Below are 12,427 nucleotides of genomic sequence, written 5' to 3' on the forward strand. Positions count from 1 at the left end.
AGGGTCTTTTCCATTGGGTCAGCTCCTCTCATCAGGTGGCCAAAGTACTGGAGCTTCAGCTTCAGCATCAGTCCTTCCAGTGAATATTCAGAATTGATTTCCTTTAGGATTGACTGGTTTGATTGATTGTCAATCAGTCCCTTGATTGACAAGGAACTCTCAAGAGTCTTCTCCAGCACCACAGTTGGAAAGCATCAGTTCTCTGGCTCTCATCCTTCTTTATGGTCCAACTTTCACATCCATATATGACTGCTGGAAAAACCATAGCTTTGATTAGATGGACCTTTGTTGGCAAATTGACATCTCTGCTTTTTAATAGGCTGTCTGTTTGTCATAGCTTTTCCTCCAAGAAGCAAACATCTTTTAATTTCATGGCTGCAGTCACCATCCACAGTGATCTTGGAGCCCAAGAAAATAAACTCTGTCACTGTTTCCAATCTTTCCCCATTTATTTGCCATGGAGTGATGGGACCAAATGCCATGATCTTAGTTTTTTTAATCTTGAGTTTTAAGCCAGCTTTTTTACCCCTATTTCACTTTCATTAAGAGGCTCTTTAGTTCTTCTTTGTTTTCTGCCATTAGAGTGGTATCATCTGCATATCTCAGGTTACTGATATTTCTCCCAGCAATCTTTATTCCAGCTTGTGCTTCATCCAGCCCAGCATTTGGCATGATGTACTCTGCATAGAAGTTAAATAAGTAGGATGACAATATACAGCCTTGACATACTCCTTTCCCAATTTGGAACTAGTTCATTGTTCCATGTCTGGTTCTAACTGTTCCTTCTTGACCAATATACAAGTTTCCCAGGAGGCAGGTAAAGTGGTCTGGTATTCCCAACTCTTTAAAAATTTTCTACAGTTTTTTGTGATCTACCCAAAGGCTTTAACATAGTCAATGAAGCAGAAGTAGATGTTTTTCTGAACTCCCTTGCTTTTTGTATGCTCCAACAGATGTTGGACATTTGATCTCTGGTTCCTCTGCTTTTGCTAAATCCAGCTTGTACATCTGGAAGTTCTCCATTCATGTATTATTGAAGCCTAGCATGAAGGATTTTGAGCATTACCTTGCTAGCATGTGAAATGAGTGCAACTGTGTGGTAGTTTGAACATTCTTTGGCATTGCCTTTCTTGGGATTGGAATGAAAACTGACCTTTTTCAGTTTCCTGTGGACACTGCTGAATTTTCCAAATTTGCTGGCATACTGAGTGCAGCACTTTAACAGCACCATCTATCTTTTAGGATTTGAAAAGAGCTCAACTGGAATTCCATCACCTCCACTAGCTTTGTTTGTAGTAATGCTTCCTAAGGCCCACTTGACTTCACACTCCAGGACCAGGATGTCTGGCTCTAGGTGAGTGATCACACCCTCATGGTTATCCAGGTCACTAAGACATTTTTGTATAGTTCTTCTGTGTATTCTTGCCACCTCTTCTTAATGTTCTTCTGCTTGTTTGGTCCGTACCATTTCTGTCCTTTATTGTGCCCATCTTTGCATCAAATATTCCCTTGGTATCTCTAATTTTCTTCAAGAGATCTCTAGTCTTTCCCATTCTATTGTTTTCCTCTATTTCTTTATATTGTTCACGTAAGGCTTTCTTATCTCTCCTTCCTATTCTTTGCAACTCTGCATTCAGTTGGGTATATCTTTCCTTTTCTCCTTTGCCTCTCACTTCTTTTCTCAGCTATTTTTAAGGCCTCCTCAGACAACCATTTTGCCTTTTTACATTTCTTTTTCTTGGGGATGATTTTGCTCACCACCTTCTTTACAATGTCACAAACTTCCATCCATAGTTCTTCAGGCACTCTGTTCAGATCTAATCCCTTGAATCTATTTGTCACTTCCACTGTATAAGTGGGATTTTATTTAGGTCATACCTAAATGACCTAACGGTTTTCCCTACTTTCTTCATTTAAGTCTGAATTTGGCAGTAATAGTTCATGATCTGAGCCACAGCCAACTCCTGATCTTGTTTTTGCTGACTGTGTAGAGCTTCTGCATCTTCAGCTGCAAAGAATATTATCAATCTGATTTCAGTATTGACAACCTGGTGATGTCCATGTGTAGAATTGTCTTTTGTGTTGTTGGAAGAGGGTGTTTGCTATGAGCAGTGTGTTTTCTTGGCAAAGAAACTGTTAACCTTTGCCCTGCTTCATTTTGCAATCCAAGGCCAAACTTGCCTTTTACTCCAGGTGTCTCTTGACTTCCTATTTTTGTATTGCAGTCCCCTATGGTGAAAAGGACATATTTTTTTTGGTGTTAGTTCCTGAAGTTCTTGTAGGTCTTCACATAGAACCGTTCAACTTCAACAAAGGTATTAGTGGTTAGGGCAGACTTGGATTACTATGATGTTGAATGGTTTGCCCTGGAAACGAACCGAGATCATTCTTTTTTGAGATTGCATCCACATACTGCATTTTGGACTCTTTTGTTGATTGTGAGGGCTACTCCATTTCGTCTAAGAGATTCTTGCCCACAGTAGTAGATATAATGGTCATCTGAGTTACATTCACCCATTCCCGTCCATTTTAGTTCACTGATTCCTAAAATGTCCATGTCCACTCCTGCCATTTCCTGCTGGGAAATCCGAAGTCAAAAGTGCAGGCCCTCCCACCTTACTTTGGCCCATTCAAGAAGTGTCTAAATGTAATGGAAATGAAAGCTAAGGAAGAACTCCCTAGCTTTCCGATATAAAGTGATTTCTGGAGCAGATTGTGAACCTGCTTGGGTTACTCTGCCCTGCCTGGCAGCTTGGTTCCCTCTCGGAGGCTCCCCCACCCCCACCTAGGAGCTTAGGTGGTGGGAGCCTTTGCAGTTTCATGTGCTTCTCCTACCCGGGTCACAAACACATTACAGACCTCAGAGCTCTCCTCAACTTTCTTGAGATCATCTGTCTACTCCAATTCTTAAACCCCCAAGTCTTAGGTTCTCTTTGAAACTAGAGCCCTCATCCATTGTGGTTAAATGTCTACCCATTATAAGCTTTCTAATTACACATTTTTCTTTTTGTGATTTCCAGCTAAAAAGACCTGCCAACCAACTTGGCAAAAATGAGACATCTACTACATGTAAATTAGGTTTGAATCTAGTTTATTTGCAGAATTATACTTAACTACTTTTCATTTCTTCATGTCTCATCACTATATAAAAAAACTCATCCTCTGTACAAGCATGTAAAATGTGAACAATGAATAAGAAGTGAATATTACACATTTAATGACCAAAATAAGCTATGGTTTTTAAAGGCCACACTAGGCAAGTGGAAAGGAAAAATGTTGAGCACACGTAAGAAGTATTTGCTGCCACTTGAATAATTAAGCCACTGAAAGAATAATAAATCTGAACCCTCAGTGCTCACGAGATATTACATATGTACATTAAAAAATAAAAGTTTTAATGAAGAACATTCCTTAGTGGTTTCATTATCCCAAAATAGAGTCAGTAGTTTTATTTTCTTTCAAGTTATTGTTATCAGAAATCAAACCAATTCTTTACCACTGAGTCACCTGGGAAACACTGTCTAGACTGAAGAGAATGTCAAGCACAGCCTCTACAGGACACATGGTGCCTCTGTCATGCCAGAGGGTCAGTCATCATGCACCAGGATCATCACAGACCAGAACAAGGTCAGTATTAGCACCTGGCGCGAAGCCAAGAACTTTATCCAGCACAACCCAGATACAAACGGAAGATCACAGGAGGAGACTTCTATTTCTTTTTTAAGCAACACACTTATTTTGCCCATTATACTCTCCACTTTGCTTAATAAGACAAAATTAACTGAGCAGAATAATTTTCAGTTCAAATTTAAATATTAACAGTATCTCAAAATAAGCTGTAACAGTCCAAATTGCAGGAGATAGTTTTGAAGGATAAGTGCAAAGCACCCTATTGTCGGACGTTATCATGCAGGCCGGTGATGAGACCAGTCTTTGGCAGCAACTGATGATAAACCAAGCTCTGGAGCTTGACTCACTGATGACTGAATGTGCCAAGCAGAGGGCACAGCTGCTGAGCTGATGCTGCCCGTGTATCCAGGGCAGCGAGCAGTGCTGCTGGACCCACACTAGTGTTTGGCCAACCCCCAAGGCAGACGCCAGTCTCAGGGCACAAAACCTAAGGAGGCACATGCTCCTGGTGCCTGCAGGTGGTGCCAGCTTATGCATGTGCTCTGGGTACCTCATTTGTCTCACCTGAGTCCTGGCCCTGCTATTCCTGGGCATGTGCGCTCAGTCACTCAGTCGTGTCTGACTCCTTGTGACCCCATGGACTGTAGCCCTCCAGGCTCCTCTGTCCATGGAATTCTCCAGGCAAGAATACTAGAGTGGGTTGCCATTTCCTCCTCAAGGGGATGTTCCCGATCCAGGGAATGAACCAGTGTCTTTTACATCTCCTGCACTGGCAGGCAGGCTCTTTACCACTAGCACCACCTGAGCTACTATATTCCTGGGCATGGCCCCTTGCTAATAATATGAGCTAATTGGGGTCACTTTCTGAAGGGCAGCGCTGGCAGACATTGAAGGGAAGAGGACTAACTAGAGGCACTAGGCATTCAGCCTGAAGAAGGCTGAGGGGCGGGCAGACGGCAGGCTCAGAGGGCTGGTGAGGTATGAAAATGTCCAAAGGTGTGAAGGACTATCTGCTGTAAAGGGGCAGGACAGTAGCTCCAGCAGAACTGTAACCAGTGTCACCAGGAGGCCAGTTTCAGCCCAGTATAAAGTAGAACTACGAACAGCCGCTACCAGTGGTCATCTGGGCTTGTCCATAAGGGGTGGGACTAGTGGCCACAGGAAGGGGCAAGGGGGAGGCTGGAGGACCAGGCCTGGGATCCCTGCTGAGAGGTGGGGCCAGATGAGCTTCAATGCACCTGCTGACCTCAAAGGCCATGCTTCTGTAACACCTGCTTCCTGCTCCAGAAATTATTAATTTTAGGTTTAAAAATCCAATAGAAAACTGTGTCTCACCTTCACTCAAAAGGAAAAAAGGACGTAGGCACTCTACTGGTACAATGTGGACACACTAGCTGCAAGGAAGGAAGCAGGCTGGCACTCGGTTAAAGAGAGGCTGGGCTGCTGTGGGGTTTCCATTTTCTGGACTCGGCTTCCCCCACCTCAAAGAACAGAGAGACTCGGGCAACCCCAGGGAGGCAGACGTGACCGGGCCAACAGACTGGTGGTCAAACTCTGAACCAGGGGCTTGAGGAACATGGAGGGTGGTCCAGGCTCCGCCAGGCCGAGCAGATGCATCCGCAGGACCTCCCTCCCTTGGCATCGGTGCCTCCCGCTCTCTGCAGTGAGGTGGGGGAACCAGGAGATCTGGGGGTGGAGTGTGCCTCTCTGCTTCCTGTGTGAACTGCAGAGAGGTAGGTGGAGAAGCAGAAGAGGTGCTCTTCAGCAAGCCCAGAAGCTGCCAGCATCCCAGCCTGAACCAGACGCCACTGCTGGCCATGTGCGGAGAACGTCTATGCTGGTCACCTTCAACACTGCTGTTCAGCAGGCAACTCCTTGGTCTTAATGACCCGGTGTCAACACACAGCACCGCTATCTCTGAAACTGGCCCCGAGCTGTCTGGAGGTGACTATTTTGCCAACAAAGGCTCATTATTCCTGAAAGCCAGTGGGCAGACTGGTCTCTTCTTTCCCAGGAGGCTACAGCAACGTAGCCACCTTTTGATCTATCTCAGTGTCATTACAGTCATTTCTTAGCCCACAGCCTCTCAGGGGAACCTATGTGTGAGTAAACCTTCCACTGTTAAGCATAACGAGGAAGTACTTTTACCAACCATCTCTGATAATCCAGATGGTATCCAAGAAAATAGAGGAAATCAGGCATAAAATATCTCCATCAACTTTAACAACTGAAATACTTTACAAGATAGTGTGATGTCCCTAAAAATCAGGTTCTTACCATCTACAACCAAAGACTGATTTATTTTTTTATAATTTTTACAGAGCAAATACATTATAAATATTATAAATCTTCAAAAATTGAGATTAAACATTATTTTCTTTGAATGTATGTACTGTCACTCAAAAATTTCACATTCTAGGATATCAGTAATTACATCTTCCTCAAAGAAAACAGCACACAGAACATTTCCTGTCACAAAAATCTTTGTTGCCAAATCAGCCATGGAGTGGCCCACAGCTTCTAAAATGTGTAACAAGGAAAGCTCTGAGATGCGTCCCTCGGAGATGGGTACTTGGTGGCCCACAGGAATTGAAGGGTAACAGGGATGGTCTTTACCAGAGCATGTCTGAGGGGCAGAACTGTTCTGTTCAACTAAAGAGATTCAAAATAAAGAACAGCTCCTACACACTTCCAACTGTTGGGGGAGGCACCCCATATTGATATTTGGAAAGAGATTATCATTAGCTTAACCTATACCCCATCCCACTGGTAAAAGTCCTCAGTGATTTACACATTTTTTAGGTAAATATTCTCAGGCTATAGATAACCCTGAAAGAAGGCATGGTATGCCAGCTGGACAAACAAAATCAATTTTGAACCAACAGAATTATGAGTATGATGACAGAAGTCAAAGTGCTAATTCCGGGGTGAGGTGGTGAGGGGGCAATAGGACAAGAGCAAGAAGATGGCAGCAAGACAAGGCAACGCCGTCTGTAGACAAGCTTTGGTGATGAAGAGACTGCTAACAACAGCAGGCTCATGCCGATTTACAAAAGGCCAAACTTCAATGAGGTCTCCGGACCTGACCCAGTTTCCACTGACCCGCAGTGTCTCAGCAGGTCTGCCAGCTTCGTCTGAGTTTACGTCTGGAGGGGACAAACAGGCGGGGACCAAGGAATCGCGGTCTCAGTTTCTGCCTCTCTCAACAGCAGGACCTTTCGATATCACACTGGGGGTCTGGCAAGAGCTGCAAGTGACATGTCTACAGGGGCCAAGTGAGTGACGTGAATGAAGGAGTGGGCCAGGCTAAGACCAAAGGGATCGTCCATCTACACTGAACTGCAGAGAGGAAGCCCTGCCAACACGCTCAGCCATGGGGATCAAACAAAAAACACCTGTGCACGACTTGCCCCCCACCAGCTGCCAGCACACACCCCCGACTGAGAACAAATGGCTTCTTCTCCAGAAGGACCCATGGCTGGATGGAAATGGACGTGTCACCACCTCTGCTGTCCGCTTTAACCAGGATCAAGTGGTCATATTCCAGACAGTGACTTTGATTCAGCATTCTTATCTCCCCTGCCTCTCGAGAAATATTTTAAGCTGTGGGGAATACCTCCCCCCTCTTTGAGAAATGCATAAATTTTCAGAGCATTTTCACTTTGAAGGAACACAACTAGGGTGCAAAAGTAAGGGTTCAACATGATTCCCAAAGTAGTCAGATCTGGCACAGGAGTCTTGACATTTAAATGAAACAGAAGACAAGACTGGCGACATACAAAAGCACCGCCCATCCTGGGGTCTCATGAGATGACTGAATATTCAGGAATTGTGAGTGGTTCTCTACCCAGTAGAACTTTGTAAGTTTCTCTTGTTGGATGAATATAAAAGCTACAAAGTCTCTGGAACGTTCTAAGAACTAAGGAAACACATACACATGTGCACATGCACAACAGAATTATCTAGTGCTCACTCACAACTTGCATCTATGGTCAACTAATTCATTGGCCAAACTGCAGTGAAACTGAGCAAAGTTACTTGTGCAACAGTAGTTATATGTAAACATAAATAGCAACAGGTTTATCAAGAGCCTCTGAGTTACTATCGGATGTTGTCCAAATAATGCACTTCTGGATACAGACAGTTCACAAGAAGAGCCAGGAAGCTTTTCCCATCCTGGAGGCAATGGCCAGGATGCTTTATAAACTGTGCAGCTTGCGATATCTGATCGTGGTATTCAACATACTGCTTACTCGATGTCAAGGATTCAAGAGCATTCAGAGCCTAAAAGACACGGGAGACAAGAGGGTTAACCACACGGATACATGTAACACGATTCCCACGGGGGTAGCACACCTACTGTTGTCATCTGGTGCAACTGGGAGCCTCCAGGGAAGGCTACAGAACTGGAGCTAGACTTCTTAAAGGCAGACACTGATTAACCACAAGCAGAAGGAGGCCAGCAGCCCAAGCTTCTCTGGCTTCAGCCGCCTTCCACATCCCTCTTCCTGGCCTGTGCCGTTTCCCGGTCCTTCCCCACTGGCTTCCTCCTCGTCCTCCTTGTCCCCGTGCCAGTGGTGCAGCCCTCCCCACCAGCACAACCTCTGCGCCTCTCCTGGAGCCTCACCCAGAAACCACAGGCATCAGTTACCTGTGAGACCTGTTTTAATGCGCTGTTGGGTTTGTTCTCAGGTTACAGAGTAATGTCGTACTAAACCGTAACTAGATAAAATTCAGAAGAAACCAGTGGCTAAGTGCTGCTGACGGTGACTGATAAGGTTGCACAGCAGACAGATCAAGCTCCTCTGGTTTCCACCCAACAGAAACAGCAGTGATATTCCCATGCTTCTCTTCAGGAATAAAGAAAAATATTCTTTATTTCCATAATTTTAATTTTTCCTCCCTTCATACTGGGAGAAGAGAAAAAGGCTGTATTTAGAAAAAACAGCAAAAAAAAAAAAAAAAATCACAACGGTTCTTAGGGAGACAGGCAGCTTAGCCGCCCCTAGGATTCTGAACATGAACCATGAAGTGCCCCTCTCACTTACGGGGACCACTGCACTAGAGGACACAGGGCGCTCCATCAGGGGCTCTGTGACAGCCTCGAGGGGAAGGGTGGGGTGGGAGGCGGCGGGAGGTTCAAGGAGGAGGGGACATAGGTGCACCTTTGGTGATTCATTTTGATGTTTGGCAGAAACCAACACAATACTGTAAAGCAATTATCCTTCAATTAAAAATAAATAAGTGAAAAAATAAATAAATAAATAAAAATTAATTTAAAAAAAAGATGGAGGGGACATGTGTATACCTATGGCTGATTCATGTTTATAAATGGCATAAAGGAACACAATACTGTAAAGCAATTGTCCTCCAATTAAAAATTTTAAAATAAATCAATAATAACAACCAAAAGAAGGAATTTGCTTGGCTCAGTAAATAAGGAGGCAGAAGATTTGGGGGTGGAGGTGGGGGATGGTAAATGAACAAGCAGCTTAGAAATAAGTTACCAAGTGGTTTAAGACAGAAGTTTTGGGTTGAAAATAAACAATGGAAGGGATTTTGGTACCAAGCTAATAGCTGTGTGAAAAGAATTAATCTAAGAACAAGAATCAGTAGGGACAGACACTCCCACTGACCACAGCTTCCATCTGTCTCTCCCGGCCACCCCACCCCACATACCTTCCTTTCTTTTCTTTTTTTTTTTTTTTTTTTAAAGAATAAGCTACTTTGACAGTTTGCCTAAGAGTAATCATTTTATTAAAAGATGAAGTCTTTCAAGTCTGAAAACCCAGACGACAAGCATGTCATTGCTGTAAATCTAAAGGAAGGTCGTCAAAGCCTGCCAAGCAAGGCCTGGGGGACCTGCCGGCCACAGCTAAAGCAAAGCCATGCCCCAGCTGCTGGTGGTACAGGCGAGCAGACTTCTCAAATGCAGCCTGAAATGCATGTCACTGACTTCACGACCGTCCCCTGGGACACTCATCTGCCCACCTGTGACGGCTCTTATATGATATTAGGGATTCAAATGGTGGCTGTCTAACTAATCTGTGACAAAACATCACGTACTGTATAAATCAGGATACCTGTGAAGAACCGGCTAATTTTTTCCCTTGATCTTTGCTCTTACTACTGAGATATCTACTATACACGGCTGACTCAGACATGACAATGCTGCAGAAGGCAAGAGCTACGAGGTCTAAGTGTTTCCTGTGTACAGACACAGTCCAGCAGAGTGGCAAGAGCTCAAAGCTGGGTCCAGACAGGCCCAGGGACTCCCAGCCCCAGCCTTTAGTGGCTGTGTGATCCGGGACAAATTCCTTAGCCTCTTTCTGTCTGTATTTCCTCATCAACAAAACAAGGATAATGAAAGTTGCTGTTGTTTAGCGTTGCTATGAGAATTAGAAGAGTTAAAACTTTAACTCGTTAACATCAAGTAAGTTAAAACTCAACAGTGCCTGGCGAGCAATAAGCACTCAAGAATGAAGGCTATCATTTTGTATTATGTACGTTTGTACTGTTTATGGGTGAAAGTAGTTATGGGAACAGGACTGCTACCATGTGGCCTTCCACATTTTTAGAATAAACTGTCATTTTTCACAGCTACCATTTTGTCCATGTCAGATACCATGGACAGTAGTCAACCCCCAGACTCACGAAACAGGAACCACTCCCTTGGTTCCAAGCTGACATCCATCGGTCTCAACTGTAGTCTCATCCTCTGTGCCTGTCCCCAGGCCCAGCGTGTGATGCGTCAGCACACAGTCACGTCATCAGAATCAAAGATGACCCTAGGCTGGCTTGCCCATGATCTTGCTTCTTCTACAAGAGTAGTAACAGCATTCTGGGCAAGTGCCTACAAAAACTGGTTTAAAATCCAAGGCAGGCACACGTGGTCACCATTTTCCAGTAAGCAAAGTCCACCAGAGGGCAGCTATCCTGCTGTTGATAACGGTCATCAGGTCCTCACGTGTAAAAGACTACAGCTGCCACCTTCCCTCCTCCTGTGGAAAACTTCTAACCCTTAACCATGAAATTTTTTACTGACCTGCTGAGCTTTCATGGTCAGATATAACTCAGAGCTGGGCTTCAAGCGGATCTGATCCTCGGCAGGAACTTGAACTGAAAGGAAGGCAGCCATGCTTCGGGCAGCCACTCGGAACCTTAGGTGTTAGGGAAGAATCAGAGGAAGTAGAGGAAGTAAATGGCTATTTAAATAAGCATTTTATAACAAACATCACATTTTCTATTAAAAAAAAAAGTTAAAAAAATAAATAAATAAAAATAAAAAAGTAAGTTAAACACATCTCCAGACCTGCTGCTACTATTAGCCACTTTGGGAAAATTTAAAATATGATCAAAGAATCTTTATGGTCCTTCCATTAGATATAGCATAACTGAAACACTCAGCCACTGCTGGTAGGAGTGTTAAAAACGGTGCAGGTGCTATGGAGAACAAATATAAAGAAACACCGTGACTCAACAATTCCAAAAGAACTGAAAACAGGTGTTCTAACAAAACCTTGTATGTGACTTACACAGCAACACTATTCACAACAGCCAAAGAGTGGATACAACCCAAATGTTTATCAACTGATGAATGAAGTTGTGTCCACACAATGGAATGCTATTCAATCATTAACAGGAAATAAGTACTGGTGCATGCTAAAATACGGATGAGCCTTGAAACTTCATTAAGTGAAAGAAGCCAGACACAAGAGGCCATGTATTATATGATTCCATTTATGTGAGATGTCCAGAACAGGGTATACATAAAGTCAGAAAATCCATGAGTGGTTGCCAGAGACTTGGGGGAGAGGCAAAAAGAGAGTGATTGCTTAGCAGGTATAGGATTTCCTTCTGGGATGATGAAAATGATCTGGAACAAAACAGTGGTAACGGCTGCAACAATGCTGGGAATGTACTACATACCACTGAACTGTACATTTTTTTCTTTTCTTTTTTTGTTTTTGGCTGTACTGCATGACATGGGGGATCTCAGCTCCCCAAACAGGGATCCAACCTGTGCCCTCTATAGTGGAAGCACAGAGTCTTAACCACTGGACCCCAATGGAAGTCCCTGTATTATACATTTTAAAAGGGTTACCATGATAAATTTTATGTGCCATGTGTTTCACAATTTAAGTGAATCAAATCACACTTAATTTAGTAAAAATCATATCAAATTTAGTCCTGCTAAATTCTACCATAAACAAAGGAGCATGATATAAACTGGTTTGGACTGGGTGGTTATTCTCTAAGAATGCTGACATCAGAGTAGGGGTATATGGGAGTTTTTCAAACCAGGTAAGACCTTTAGCAGAAAAACCATGATACAAATAAGTCTTAGAGGATAAAATGGGACTAATAGCAAATTCTTTCACACCTTGGAATTTTTAGCAACAAAAACCTGAATTTACTTCTCATTAATCATCCTTAACTTCCAGTCATCTTGACTTAACAATTCTGCTAGACCAAGTCCCTCACAGAACCTGGGTTTCCCTGACAAAGTGCTGGCAGTGGAGCAGCTGAGCAGGTATTTTAACCTAACACCGCACACCGTCACTGGCTCAGAGGCAGAAAGCAATGAGTAGTGTGGTCAGGTTACAAAGTCAAAAGACAATGAGATACTGCTAAAAAAAAAAAACTTTGAACATAAAAGTTGTTTTAAAATGGAAAAAATAAACATGCTTTTTAAAATATAAAGAGGTAATCAGGCTCTGATTTCTTATTAATCTCCAGAAGGAACCTAGCCCCCAAACAGAAAATCTACCTAGTATCACGCCCCCTAGGCAGGTGC

General features: G+C 43.5%; 1 protein-coding gene across 3 annotated transcripts in view; it reads right to left on the minus strand.

Annotated features, from left to right (window-relative positions):
• Positions 1 to 3,059: 3,059 nt before the first annotated feature.
• The window catches only part of EPG5 (ectopic P-granules 5 autophagy tethering factor), a 130,770-nt gene continuing 121,402 nt past the window's right edge, over positions 3,060 to 12,427 (minus strand). For 2 of the 3 annotated variants that reach the window (XM_061130929.1, XM_061130928.1), the window contains exons 43-44: positions 10,676 to 10,790; positions 3,061 to 7,914 (exon numbers count right to left, since the gene is read on the minus strand). In XM_061130929.1, the coding sequence (XP_060986912.1) occupies positions 7,732 to 7,914; positions 10,676 to 10,790 (298 nt within the window). In that variant the 3' untranslated portion in view covers positions 3,061 to 7,731. Of the gene's footprint in view, positions 7,915 to 10,675; positions 10,791 to 12,427 lie in introns of all 3 variants that reach the window. The other variant, XM_061130930.1, reaches the window with a different exon arrangement.

Source organism: Dama dama, chromosome 27, assembly GCF_033118175.1.
Source record: "Dama dama isolate Ldn47 chromosome 27, ASM3311817v1, whole genome shotgun sequence".
In the NCBI taxonomy this organism is placed as follows: Eukaryota; Metazoa; Chordata; class Mammalia; order Artiodactyla; family Cervidae; genus Dama; species Dama dama.